Genomic DNA, 13,920 nt, shown 5'->3' on the forward strand with positions numbered 1-13,920 from the left:
AACCATTCCATGATTCTAGGATTTTATGGCTAATAATTCTACTAGGCACCTTACAGTTGCATGGGTTTTTCTTCTTCCTTTTTTAACAGCATTCTTTCACAACAGAACAAAAGCAGAAGAAATAGGTAGGTGACAAAAATAAACATGTTCAAGCTGCTTTCTATTTCATCCTGTAAAAAAGGCTGCATGCTCAAGTATTCACCTACATTTTCAATTACATCAATTAGCAGGTGGTTTTTAAAGAGAGATTTCCCTCTCCCTCCTGGCAATCTGCCCACAGTGCTCAAGTCACTCCTTGCAGTTACACCTACACTGAGGTTGCCTTCTGCCTGAAGCACTTCACAACCTGAATCACACCTCACCCCACAGAAGCCAGACATGGCACGGATTTATGCTATACAAACAAAGAATGTTTATAGTGCACCAGTTTAAGGAGGATGAAGGGACTTACGAGAGACACGAACCTGTGAAATGGGAACGCCCAAATCACTACTCAGCCGTATACAGAAGTTGATTTACAAGTAATGGGGAAATATATTTTCTTGCTTCAAGGGATGCAAAAAATGTACACGTGTACTAAATCACTGTGGATTTATTACCCACGGAGGAATGTTCTCAGACCAGATTACTTATCAGATGTTTTCATGGCTCATCACATCTTTTATTTGGTCATCTCTGGCAAAGCTATGCTCCCCCCAGCCAGGGATGAAAGGTGGAAGAGAGCCATCTCCCAGTTCCTCTACTGGCATGTGGTGACAACCCCAGAGCCAAGTTCTGACCTGGTCTGACCTCACTGCTTCCGTGGAGTCAGACAGCCCAGTGCCGTGAACAAGGCTCAGCAGATGCACAGCCACATCCACTCACCTCTGCAAAAGCACCAGGATGCTGGGAAGAAGATTCTCATTCTGGGCACCAAACTTTGCTAGCGCGCTTACAGCAGCTGGAGAAGAAAACAGGGAGATGTCAGAGGTGCTCAACGTCCCCACAGTCACGATTCAAAGCACCGTGTGTACTGCTGTCCTGAAGTTCCAACTTACACAGCTCTTTACTCCCACACCATAAACCTTTTAGTGTTATGGAAAGACTAAACTATTTCCATAGTTTCAGAGGGAAATAGGATCATAGCTTAGTTTGGGTTGGAAGGGACCTTTAAAAGTCACCTAGTCCAACCCCTCTGCAATGGGTGGGGACATCTTCAACTACACCAGGTTGCTAAAAGCCTCACCCAGAGCCTTTAATGTTTCCAGGGATGGAGCATCCATACCTTCTCTGGGCAACCTGTGCCAGGGTCTCCCCACTGTCATTGTAAGAAATTTCTTCCTTAGATCTAGTCTAAATCCACACACTTAGTTTAAAACCATTATTCCTTGTCCTACTGCTACAGGCCCTGTAAGAAGTGTCCCCCACATCTTTCTTATAAGCCCCCTTCCGGCACTGGAAGGTGCTATAAGGTCTCCCCGGAGCTTCCCTTCTCCAGGCTGAACCCCCCAACTCCCCCAGCCTGTCCCCAGGGCAGAGGGGCTCCAGCCCTCGGAGCATCTCCAGGGCCTCTTCTGGACTCGCTCCTACAGGTCCACACAGTTTTGTGCCAGGGAATAACAGAAGGTCAGCTTAACAGCCCTGAAAAACTCTGTTCTGAGAGAACTCTCTAACAGATAAGGTTAGTTCAAGCTCCCCAGCTCATTCCAGTTGTTGGCCGCTTTGTCATTAGCTGTAGCTCACACCCTTTGATAAATCTGGTTTTCACACACAGAGGTGACACGCAGCCAGTGATTTTGCAAGGAGCTAAAACCCCACAGCAACCACTTTGAGCTGTCTGGCCAAACTTAATCTAATTTCAGCTCAGCATCGGCTTGAAGAACTTCCACATACAGAAAGAGAAAGCTCCATAAGTATGAGGTTTATGGCCTTAGTGGTTAAAAAAACAATCCGTATTTTCACAATGATGAAGTTTCTAGACAGTGTATGCTCCCTGGTGGATGTTTTTCATGTGTTACCAGGTCACAATTAGGAAACTGAACAAAAGAGCTGTCACCAAAACTCAAATGTATTTGTGAGCTCATTTTCCTTCCTCCCTCCCAGTAGTACTTCCTCTTCTAACAGGCAAGAGACCATGCTGATGCCGATATCCCTCCAATGCCAAGTCCCAAGTGTGAAAAGAGGCTGAACACTCCAATGGGTTTGTTGTAAAGGCTCCACAGGAAGGAATTAACAGTCAGCAACACGCTTCCGAGGAGAAATCCTTATCTTGTGGAAGGGAGATTTCCATATTAAAAGATAATAGTCTATAGCAGACAATTGTGCTTCTTAGAGAAGCAGCAGCATCCACTCCTTATGTAATACCACTCGATTTTTGACAGACATTCAAAGGAAGAACTAGAAGCCAATATATTGCTTACGTTCTGCAACACAGGACGACAAAGTGCTGATGCTAAGATGATATAAGGAGTTTTAACACAGTGCAGGATAAAAATCACCCTCACAGCTGATGGTACCTGTGGAGTAACCATTGCCTCCCACCCCCAAACCCAGTTTTTGCCCTGATATTTCTAGCAGAGCTCAGATATGAAACTGTCAAGCATTTGAGCTGAACTTACCAGCCCTCACGGCCTCGTTCTCCAGCACCACCCTGTTGAATATGAAGCGGATGTACTTGGATGGGGACGGAGTCCTTGGCCCCTCTTTCCCCAGCAGATGCAGGATCTTTGTGGCTAGGACAGTGTGTTCGCAGTCCTCAATGAACTCGCAGAGGTGAGCCAAGCCCGATTCCTTACTCTCGGGATTCTCCTCAATGATGCTGATTATACAGTCCACAATGGCTCGCTTGTATTCAAAGCCACCCTGGGAAAGGAAAATCAAGGACACTGACCCAGCAGACAGAGCCCAGACCACAGTGCTGCTCAGCTCCTCTCACGCTTCAATTACTTCTTTCCATTGAGAGAAACAAGCATTTTTACATAAAGGTGTGCTGGATGACCTAATAGGGTCTTTGCAGCCCCCCCTGATTCATACAGACATATCTGAGCATCTCTTCAGATCAGTTTTTGACCTACCAGCTCTAATTCATCAGCATATTTCAGACAGGTCTGACCCACAAGATAAACAAGGTCTTGGTAATCAGTCAGGCCCCATCACTGCTGTGCACCCATGGATGTAAGATAGAAGAGACCCTTCATACCATCTGAGCTACCTGCCCGTAACGACACAAAGAAAGTTTCACACATACGTCATCTCTGAGCATATTGGAGAGGAAGGTCATCATGACGCTGTGTTTCCGAGGGTACTTCTGGCACAAAGCACTGATCGCCTGTACTACCACTACCTGCAAAACAGAGAAGGATATTAGTCATGTGCATTTCATTCTCTGTGATAAAAACAGGCTTCTTGCTATCTCAAGTTGTCACCTTGATACATTAATGTACAAGGGTAGAATCAGGTGATGGACTCCAGGCATGAGTGTGTTAACAACCCTGCGCTAGCATGCTGCAAGACCTGGCCCTGCTACAGGGAGTGTACTTAGGATGGACCATATTGATTCATAGAGTCATAGAATGGTTTGGGTGGGAAGGGACCTTAAAGATCATCCAGTTCCAACCCCCCTGCCATGGGCAGGGACACCTTCCATAGCCCAGGTTGCTCCAAGCCTCATCCAGCCTGGCCTTGGACACTTGCAGGGATGGGGCATCCACAGCTTCTCTGGGCAACCTGTCCCAGTGCCTCACCACCCTCTCTATAAAAAACTTTTTCCTTATATTCAATCTAAATACACCCACTTTCAACTTAAACCCCTTACCCCTTGTCCTGTCACTACAGGCCCTTGTAAAAAGTCCCCCCCAGCTTCCTTGTAGCCCCTTCAGGTACTGGAAGGCTGCAATGAGGTCTCCCCGGAGCCTTCTCTTCTCCAGGCTGAACAAGCCCAATTCTCTCAGCTTTTCTTCATAAGAGAGGTGCTCCAGCCCTCTGAGCATCAATTCCAAAGCCTCCCCTCCCTCCTCCTGCCCAGTGATGATCCCGACCTAATTCTAACAGTAACATTTAAAGCTCTTTGCAATTTCAAACTTACCTAATACTTATTTTCTCATAAAAACAAGACCACTATAGACTAGCAAGTTGACTGCGTAGAGACGTGCTATGCTCAAGGCAGCTTCATGATGTAAAAGGGATGGGTACAGGTGAACTTGTGCCATCCTGAACCAAGTTATTATCAGAGTTTAGGTACTATAAACTTTAAAAGTTAGGTAGAAACTTACAGTTCACACTATTTCCTAACACACTGTAGTGATACAGACTCAATCAGAACAGCTAAAATCCCTCTTCCTCTCCAAAGAGGCAACCAGAAGGTAGTAGAAGGCTTTGAAAGATACTGCACAGGAGCCAGGAATCCACCAAACAACACTTATCCTTTCTTGGAGCAGTGAGAGGAAACAACAGGGTATATTCAAGTTGGAAAGCAAGACTATACCTTCTCAATTTCAAGCTGGCTTTGCTCTATCAGCCTAAGTCACTAAAGGATTAACAAATGGGAAAAGCTTCAGAAGAACAAGAATGGGAGAAAAACCTGCAGCTGGAAAGAGCAGAGGCCTCCAATGCCACACCTTAAACTCATCTGATATTTCTGACACGAAGGAAGAGATCTGTTTCATGAGCCTGTCTACACTGCTCTCACTGCCTGTCTTCAGCAGGGTGGTGATGGCGAGGGTAGCGATACTGCGGTTGGAGTCAGTGATGAGGTTTTCCAGGTCCAGGTTGCAGGCAGTGACTGCAGATGGATGCTTCATGGCCACCTGTAAAGAATGCAATTCCAAATTACATGGGAGCAATAACATCCTACAATTCAAAGCTTCTGATTGCACCTAAGCCTACATCACATGACTGCTGGCAAGATGCAATCAAAGCTCAGGTTCTTTTGTATCAGCATTTCAAATGAACTCGGAGTTCCAGCTCATGGCTTTGACAGTCACAAACTGCTTCTGTTGCCGCATGTGGCTCTGAAATCAGAATGTTATTTCCTTCGCACACATCCTATTCACACCTTTTGCAGTATTAAACATCTGAGACTGCTTCCTTAGAGCTGAGGACTCACAAGTTACCAAACAACACCTTGTACAGCCCTGTGGTCCAGAAATAAGCAAACATAGCTTGAATGCAGAAAAGATTTCTGTCACACCAGGAGATTTGGCATGGAAAAGCCAATTCTCAAACATGAAGTATTTCCAAATACAGTAATCACAAGAGCAGTTGCACTACTTGAGGTAACACATCATCAGGCACTGAAGTCTGGCTTCCTCTGATGCTCAGAGATTTATGCTTGTGTAGAGGTTTTGGAAGCACTCACTTTATTAAGGGTCCGTACAGCTGCGTATCTCAAGACAGGTTTGGGAGAACTACAGAAAAGCTGCAACACTGAAAATAACAACAACAAAAAAATCAAGGTAAGTATCTCACAACAAAGTGTTACAGAGTAGAGACTGTTTAACAAAACCCATCTTGCAGTACTGCAACTCCAGGCGCCTGTAAAGTCTGGGAAGCAGAAAGCAAGAGCCCTCAATGCCGTATCAGATGAGGAAAGGGAAATTGCTTTGCGTCACACTTTGATATTAAGAGGTGCAAATAGCTCAGAATTCGCCACAGCAGAAAAACAGATATGGTAGCTTTCAAAGAAAGGGAATAGAAAGTCTAATGTACGCACATTAAACTATGTGCTGATGAACATTCATTCATAATTTATCACAATCAAGTTAAAAATAACCTCCCGTTTTATATTTTATATCAATAACAGGCGGTTTATGTAGTCATTCGTGGCACTTCTGTGCTATGAAGTTCTCATCTACCTTCCCTCCCACCCCAACTTCCTGCAGCTGGGAAAAGGCTAGTATCAGCCTGTGCTCCTGCTACTGCGTGTTCTCTAAAGCTTTGGATGAAACAGCAAGAAGGGATCAAGCTGCTGCTCACCCAAAATCACTCTAACTTGGGGACAATCAAAAAATTCAGGGTTTGAGTCCCGTATTTTAGTTACGCTGTACTGCCTCTGACATGCTTTACCACCCTTTCTTTCAGCTGCATCAGCGGTACGAAGGACTCCCTGACCAACCTGAAACAGCCGGAGCCAGCTCCCTGGCTGTGCAGTTTGGGAGATGGATGATTGCAGAAGCAGCTTCGTAAATAACCATTTCGTGCTTATTCCGCAGGCAGCTCTCAATGAAGTCAAACAGTGGGCTTTCATGGCTGCAAAGAGAAGACATTTCACAGTGGGATGGCTGAATTACACACAGATCACCAGTAACGCATTTCTGCGTGCTGGAAGGAACGCACAGCTTTGTTTCCTACACTGCCATATTGCTCAACTCCTACTTGAGCTCTAAACTCTCCATCTGCTGTTATTCTAGACACCTTTCCGTTATCTTCTTCAAGCTAAAACTCCTAGAAATAAACACTTTACTATTAATCATGTCGCACACCACTAACAACAATTCCACTGATAAAAGGATTTCATCAGGAGGCAAATTTCTCAGGCAACTGTACCCTCCCTCTGCCAGCACGAGAGCAGAGCGAGAGAGATCCTTGTCTTTATATCCCCACGACACAGGTAGATCCTTACTGCTTTTGAAACACATCTAGCCAGACAAAAGTACAAAACACTCGACCTCTCCAGAGATTATTCGGTAATTTAAATCCTGCTCTCAGCTGAGTTTTGGTGGTATGGTGCTAAAATAATGAAAACCACACAGCCAAACCCCACTCCACAACTGCCACACATCCTCACACTCAGTTCAGCGCAGCATTCCTCTCCTACCTGTCTTATTTTTACCACAACACCAGCATTCCTCTACCTGTCTTATTTTTACCACAACAATTCTGTGTGTGAACTTCCACAAACTTTAAAAAAAAATAAAAAAAGCAACTTTCACAGCCGCTGTTTACCTCAAACTACACTTAGTTTTGCAATTCACATGCTGACTCTTACCCTTCTTCAGATTCCTTCAAGAGTTTGCTGGCAATTCGGATCAGCATGCAGTACGCAAACTGGGATTTCAGTCCGGATTTAGTGAACTTATTTAACATCTTGGAAACCGCGAGGCGATCATTTTTTCTAAGGTGATAGAGCAGCCCCAAAGCATGATACTAGGAGATGAGGAAGAGAGAAGAGCAGGTATTGAATGCACACTGCAGTCAGAATGTGAGGCATGAGAGCTAATAACTGCCATTTCCTAGCAGAAATACTTCCTAACCTCAAAAGATCCAAGTCTCCTGACAAGTTACAAGCATCTGCAGTACTTCTTTCCCCTTCCTGTCCACCCACAAGACAGTCCCAACATATTTCTGAAGATCAAAAGAGCCATGAAGTTAGTTTACTCACTTTTCTCCTCATCAAATGCCAGACCTTCAAAGGCTTCAGCTTATGAAATTGTACTGCACAGTAACACCTACATTTCTAGTCCATTCAATATCCAGGATATACCAAAGCCTTTAAACGACAGTCGAGCTTACAAAAAATCCTTGAGGCATTTAAGGTGAACGTACAAAGGCACATTTCTAGTTGCTTGCCAGGTTGTTTTGGGTTGGGGTTGTTTTTTGCCACAAGAGCGATTCACAGTGAGGCTGAATGAAGCTGCTAACCAGGCAAGAACAAAGCTGATTTTACAGACTTTCACAGGGCAATTTTCTGAACGCCAAGACTAAAGGCGCTGGTGTTCTGGGAGGCAGTGAGATAACTTCTTAAACTTTGTGAAAACTGCAAAAAGCCGGTAACGACTACTGTGAAACAGTCAGAGGCATCCCAGCTATCAGAAGATTGGCAGGGAAAGGGCAGAGGACTGCAATGAATTAAGAATCTTGCACTGGGGTCACAGAGAAACTCGTTTCCTTCAAGTCACAATTCTTGGTTTTTTTTAAAAAAAAAAAAAAAAAGGGAAAAAGGAAAACCAGTTACTTTCTCTAAGGTTATCTTAAGAACTCCCAAAATACCATTAGAACGCTGTAGTGTGTTTAGAGCTTCCTGGAGCAACCACCCTCAAACATACCTGCACCATGATGTTGTCACTAGAAGCTGCTTCTTGAGCTTCGTTGATCCACCGCTTGACTACGTCGTAACTGATCTTCATCATATGCTGGAAGAAGCCACAAATTGAGACTGCAGACAGGCTAGCATTAGGAGCACAGTGAAGTACCGTGAGTCTTGATTTCAGTTTTTAAGTTTCAAGCCTTTGAGACAAATCTAGAGCTTTGCTGCATTCTACAGCTAACAAATAACTCCCAAACACGTAGTTAGCATGGATGCGCTTGTTTCAATAAAGAGGAAAGAAAATCCATTTTGGTTATGTTCAAACAGGGCAGAAGACAAATTCACCTGCCTCTGGTTAGTCCTGCAGGTTGCCTTCAGTTGTCAGTATTAATACAGCTTTGTTTGCACCGTCAGGGTCCTACAACAGGCTCTACTCCACCTCATCAGCTCTTAACTCCTGATTTACCAACGCAGTCAGTCTCTTTATCCTATGCACCTACAAACAACTGTTTTTCTTAAGTCTCAGTCTCACGTTACACTTGTATTCTCCTCTTTTAATTAAAATATTAACATAGCAAGATCTTTTCCAGCCTTTTTTCCTAAGCAGGGGACAGAAAACCAGAGTCAATATCCACATCTAGCCCTACTTCATATTAGCAAAACCTGCTGCAGTCCTACCAGGGCAGCAATTTCATGGATTTGGTTTTTTGTTCCTGCTACAGAACTCATACACTAAATCAGTGTTAGTTCTTCCACAGCACAGCACATTGTTTCTGCTTACTCTCACCAAACTGATAAGCACTTTTGAGTCATCAGCAGGCTTGACTTTTCAAAACAGACAAGGCTCCTCCCCAGAGAAATTACTGTTGTACACTAACGGCCTCGAAAAATGACTCAGCACTTTGCACTTTTAAGTTACTACGACCAACGTACTATAAAGCAACAGCACGTTAAGGAAGGAGTTTGAGAAGACAAAGTCTGCTTGAGATAAAGGGAACTCCAGTGCTACCATTCTTTGTTTATTCTCCAGTGAGGAGATGAAGCAAAGTCATATCTAACGAAGAGAAGATGAAAAAGAAGAAAACAAAGGCCAGGCAGAGGTACACATGCAGCAGACCAGCCTTCCCAGCCAGAACACAACGCACAGGTTTAAAATAATCTACTGCTTGACTTACTAAGGAAGACACCAGTGCAGAACTAGACACACTGGGAACTTTGTCCACAATGGCCTGCTTCATGTACCTCTCAATGGCCTGTAACATCGTACCCTGTGAAAGGGAAAAAGAAAAGCGTTGATATTCTGGAGGCAGAGTAGTATACAAGTAGTATAAGGCAAAATGTATGTGCAGCACATTCAAAAGGCCCTCAGAAAAAAATCTTGAGCTGATTCTGAAAACATGTAATTCTGCAAGGGAGACGTGAGTATCAGCTGCCCACTCCTGAAGGTTCAGCGACACGATCACAGTTCAGAAACTAGAGCTCTGGAGCTCCTGCATTTTAACTCTAGGTTTACAGCGCTACAGCTCTCCAGTGTTCCTCACATCCGCGCAGGGCTGCAGAGCACTCCTCCCTAAAGCAGCAATTCCATTACTGCTACAAGAATACACCCTGCAAGAGAGTGGTTTTTTCTATTTTAAACGCATTCATCATCTCTCCCACAACAGCAACGTGATTTGTACTTACATCAGTGATCCTGCAGAGTGCTCTGATGGCTGGGCCTCGGTATACGTCTTCCTTCCCTGTCATGTCTTTGGTCAAACTACAATAATCAAAGACACTCTGGTAACACTTCTGTAATCTTTGAGTCTTTGTCCTTTTGTGACATTCACCTCACCTCATTTAGCTGTTCTTCCATCTGTTACTGCATACCTGCTAAGCTCTAGTATTGGCTAGAAACAACTTCCTAATCATTAGCTGATTGAAAGTTATTAACACCCGATTCTAGGGAAATATAGAACATTAGAAAATGCATAGTCCATAACACAGCTCTACCATAGGCCTGGTTTATTTACCTCTGTCATTCTCCTTCTTAGTAGTGCTGTTCTTTCTACCACACAAAATATAGGTTTAGATAATAGCAAAGTTTAATTTGCCAAAGAGCTTTATAAAAAAATATAAAATGAAACAATTGCTTAGCACACGCCACGGATCCAATTTTTGCACTCGCAACAACTATGTCGCCGATTTTGTAGTCAAAAAGATGGATACTTCAGTTGGCAGACTGAACTGAACTTTGCTCTGCGTTTCCCTAACTGCTCTGAGAGCAAAGTGAAACAGAAGTCACAGCCTAAGTTTTCAGAAAAACATCAAGCACCAATAGTTTAATTTAAAAAAAAGAAACACAAGAAAAAGTAGCAACCAACTGATAAACTACAGGCGAGTGTCTTGCTTTTTTAGAAAAGGCTCACAACACAGTAGGCAGAAATTACCATGTCATGGTGACACATACTCTGTCTCATGGAACAACTTGTTTTCCTTTGCTGTATCCTTTATAAAGCGTAATTGGAGAACCAGAAGAGCTAAACACATTGAGATACAGTTACTTGTTTCAGAACTCTGATACTGTACTTTCTGTAGGTTCTACTACCTGCTTGTGACAATTATGACGTCCTCAGAAATATTGGCCATCTCTTTGATAGTAAGGTAACACATTCTTCTAAGGGTTTGCTGTGAAAGTGTAGTGCAGAAAACCATTCAACCCAACGGCAATTATAAATAAACACTCCCTAGAAGTCTAAAAAGTTAAATATTTAACATTACATAACTTTAGAAGTTAAATAAACTTTTAAATAGAACACGCCCTTCCCTATTTCTACAGAAAGTTATAAGCACACAAGTAAAACCACATGTGATGACTGAATAACAGCCTTACTCCCTGTTATCAAACCAACCAGGGGAAGAGAAAAAATCCACATATTAATTATGAAAGGAGTGCTACATCACAACTGTATGCAGAAGCCTCCGAGTTATCAGTTAAAAGCTTTAAGAACAAATTCCTCTGATCTGTTATTGTAAAAGAAAAATAGAAATATGCAAAGAGCACTGACACTTTAATTCTCTGAAAGCAAATGACATGTTTACATTCAAGAAAACCCTCTACCTTTTAAAATGTGAATATAAAAAGGTCTCAAAACACTCTGTGCTTCCAAAACTTTCATTCCATCTTTAAACAGTTGCACATGCAGCCTTCCTCAGGCAAACCTCTAAAAAACTGAAGTGCCAGCTCATTTTTAACAAAAATTCATGAGACCCATCACATGAAGCATTCTCCTCCGAGTTCTTACACTCTCTGCAAAGAGAGATTGGAGAAGGACTTTACACTGGGCAAAGTCCAAAGCTTAATCCAGCATTTTTAGGATGTTCTCATCCTTTGACTCCATCCCGATTCATGAGTAGAGCAAGTTGTTCTAGAGAATTGCAGTATTTGACCTACAGCTAACCTTTAAGCTCTATTTTGAGTTAAGCAGATGGAGATTATTTGCAAATATAAGAAGCAGCCATGACTTATACTGACTTGTATATTAAGGCTTTCTGTCATTATTCACATTCTTTAGAACAGTAATTCAAATCAGAAAAAACACCACCAAAACCAACGTACAGAAGTAACCCTATGTTATTACTTAGTCATTTGTTTCCAAACCATCAATTGCTTTCAGCAAGTACTTTGTGTGCAAAGCTTGTTCTCTGAAGTACTTGCCTCACCCTCCTCCCACATCCCAATATCCAACTGTTTTGTAATTACTGCAAATCCCGACAAAACCAGACAGGCAGCAAGTGGTAAACACCAGGTACTTACATCGTTAGACTGAAATAACCTGGTCATTGCAAAAAAAGCTTCTGTGGCTTCTGTGGTTCCAAAGTGTTCACCCTGAAAATAGCATAAAGGCAACAAGAGGAAAAAACCCCACTGTCATAGAATCATAGAATGGTTTGGGTTGGAAAGTACCTTAAAGATCAAAATTATCATTATCTAGCTGCCTCCACCTTTCAGCCCCCACTTACAATACCTACTCAGACAAGAAGAATCTTTTCTTTAAAGACTTCTTCTCGTGTGAGAAACAGTCCCTCCCTCACCTTGTCTCTCCTGGGGAGTACCTGCCAAGTTTAGCACCACTATCTGCTTGGTTTCACTAGAAATGCCACCCACAGCGGTGGAATAGTTTGACACGTAGCCTGTGTTCCCTCTTTTGACATCCGTGTGCCAGCAGTTGGTTTTGCGTCATGCTGGTTAACCAGAAGGATCCCCTTGCTTAAAGGGATCTGCTTAAAGATGACTGGTGCCTGCTACGACTGAACAGTGTAGGTTCCTCCTAACTGATCATAAATCTACGTTAAATACTGCCTGACGTGCAGGAAACCTGACCTTTGTGGATGACTAAAGAAAATCTCCTTAGCGTGCTTCCAAACAAAAAGACACTTTCCTGGCCTATGTTCTTACCTCACCTCAGCTGTTCCTACTTTAATTGGGCAAACACAAGCAGTGTTTAATTGCACTGTGCTGCGGCGATCACCGACCAACCAGCAGCTCTCGCTTGACACTCAGAAAAAGGTCTGAAAAGCTTCAGTGACAGATTCCTCGCTCACCTCGGGGACAAAACCGGAAGGGATAACACAATACTACAGCGTAAACACTCCATTTCTGATCTCCATGAAAGCTACCTCCCAAATCTTGACAGGAAGAGGTATGAAACCTTTCACACTGAGTTATCAGAAATCAGCCTCAGGAATATTCATTCTGGCTGGAAAGAAATGATAATAGTTACCTGGTTCAGCAAGTAAAGGATCTTGGTAAGGATGTGCAGGCATCTTCGTGGATTTATAGGGGTCTCATTAAAGATACGTGCCTACAAACACAACACAAACACTGCATTACAGTGCAATCCAACAATGGTAACTTGTCTTTCACCGTAAGAAGTACAGCAATTTGCTTTCAACCAAGTAGCTTATGGCTTTTTTCATTCTAAAAATGCATCCAAACAAGCATATTCCCATTATTCAAGATCATGCATGCTTAGCTTGCTGGATGGGCAGCAATCTGAACAAAGGACGACGACTCAGCTTACCACCTGGAACTAGCAAAAATACTCCAAAGCACAACCACTTAATACTCCCCATGGCATCTGTAGCCCAAACACTCCTTTTCACGAGAAGAGCAAATACGAAATTGTGAAGTTCCTACTGGTAACTCTCTGCACCCACCAATATTCCCCACATTCACCTCACCCACTTCAATCGCTCTTGGAGTACACAAAGAGAAGCAGGAAAACCCGTTACGTGGTACGTTGAATGAGCATAGGAAATCAGGCAGGTCACCTCTGCAGAAAGAGCACCCCGAGATCCCACATGTCCACATGTAATCTAATTACCATAGATAAACCCCTCTCAGAGTAACTTCACTGGCACTTAATTTACATACCCTGTGATTTTAAATTAACTGTATAAATCGAGCCATTCAAATTTCCCCAGAGTTGCACTGTAAAACTTCCGTAAGCTGCTAACACTTCCTGAAGAGTTATACAGTATTACACGAGGATTATTCATACCTCCTGAAGCACAGCACTCTTCTCCAAATGCTGGAAAGGATTAGAGCCACTACCTGGAAAACAAAAGAGATGTCTCGGGTAAAGAAACACACTCTTCACAAACCCAAAAATAACAGAACCGAATGTGCAGGAACAGCCCCACAACTTTACAAAACCAACACATTGCTACAGTGACACTCTTAGAATAACTGATGTTGTCCATCATAGCTCTGAATCCACTTTCTTTAGCTGTATATTCAGAATTACAGAGAAATAAAAAGGGGGTGGCCACTTTCAACATAGCTAGGGGGTTAGGAAGAAAGAAAGTTTCATGTAAAGAAGATATTAAGGCATATTTACTAGTAAAAAAAAAGTTACTCTTTTTTTTTCCCTAGT

General features: G+C 43.0%; 1 protein-coding gene across 1 annotated transcript; it reads right to left on the reverse strand.

The window, feature by feature from the left end:
• Nucleotides 1-860: 860 nt before the first annotated feature.
• On the reverse strand, nucleotides 861-13,598 carry LOC104502605 (coatomer subunit gamma-2; the record flags this gene model as incomplete). Its single annotated transcript, XM_010155740.1, has 14 exons — nucleotides 861-940; nucleotides 2,598-2,841; nucleotides 3,227-3,322; nucleotides 4,596-4,784; nucleotides 5,336-5,403; nucleotides 6,092-6,225; nucleotides 6,965-7,122; nucleotides 8,022-8,108; nucleotides 9,178-9,270; nucleotides 9,686-9,761; nucleotides 10,590-10,669; nucleotides 11,799-11,870; nucleotides 12,766-12,846; nucleotides 13,546-13,598. Coding segments are annotated over 14 exons (1,511 nt in total), but the record flags the coding sequence as incomplete, so codon positions are not given.
• Between the last annotated feature and the right edge of the window lie 322 nt (nucleotides 13,599-13,920).

The sequence above is a fragment of the Eurypyga helias genome, unplaced genomic scaffold, assembly GCF_000690775.1.
Source record: "Eurypyga helias isolate BGI_N326 unplaced genomic scaffold, ASM69077v1 scaffold16877, whole genome shotgun sequence".
Lineage (NCBI taxonomy): Eukaryota > Metazoa > Chordata > Aves > Eurypygiformes > Eurypygidae > Eurypyga > Eurypyga helias.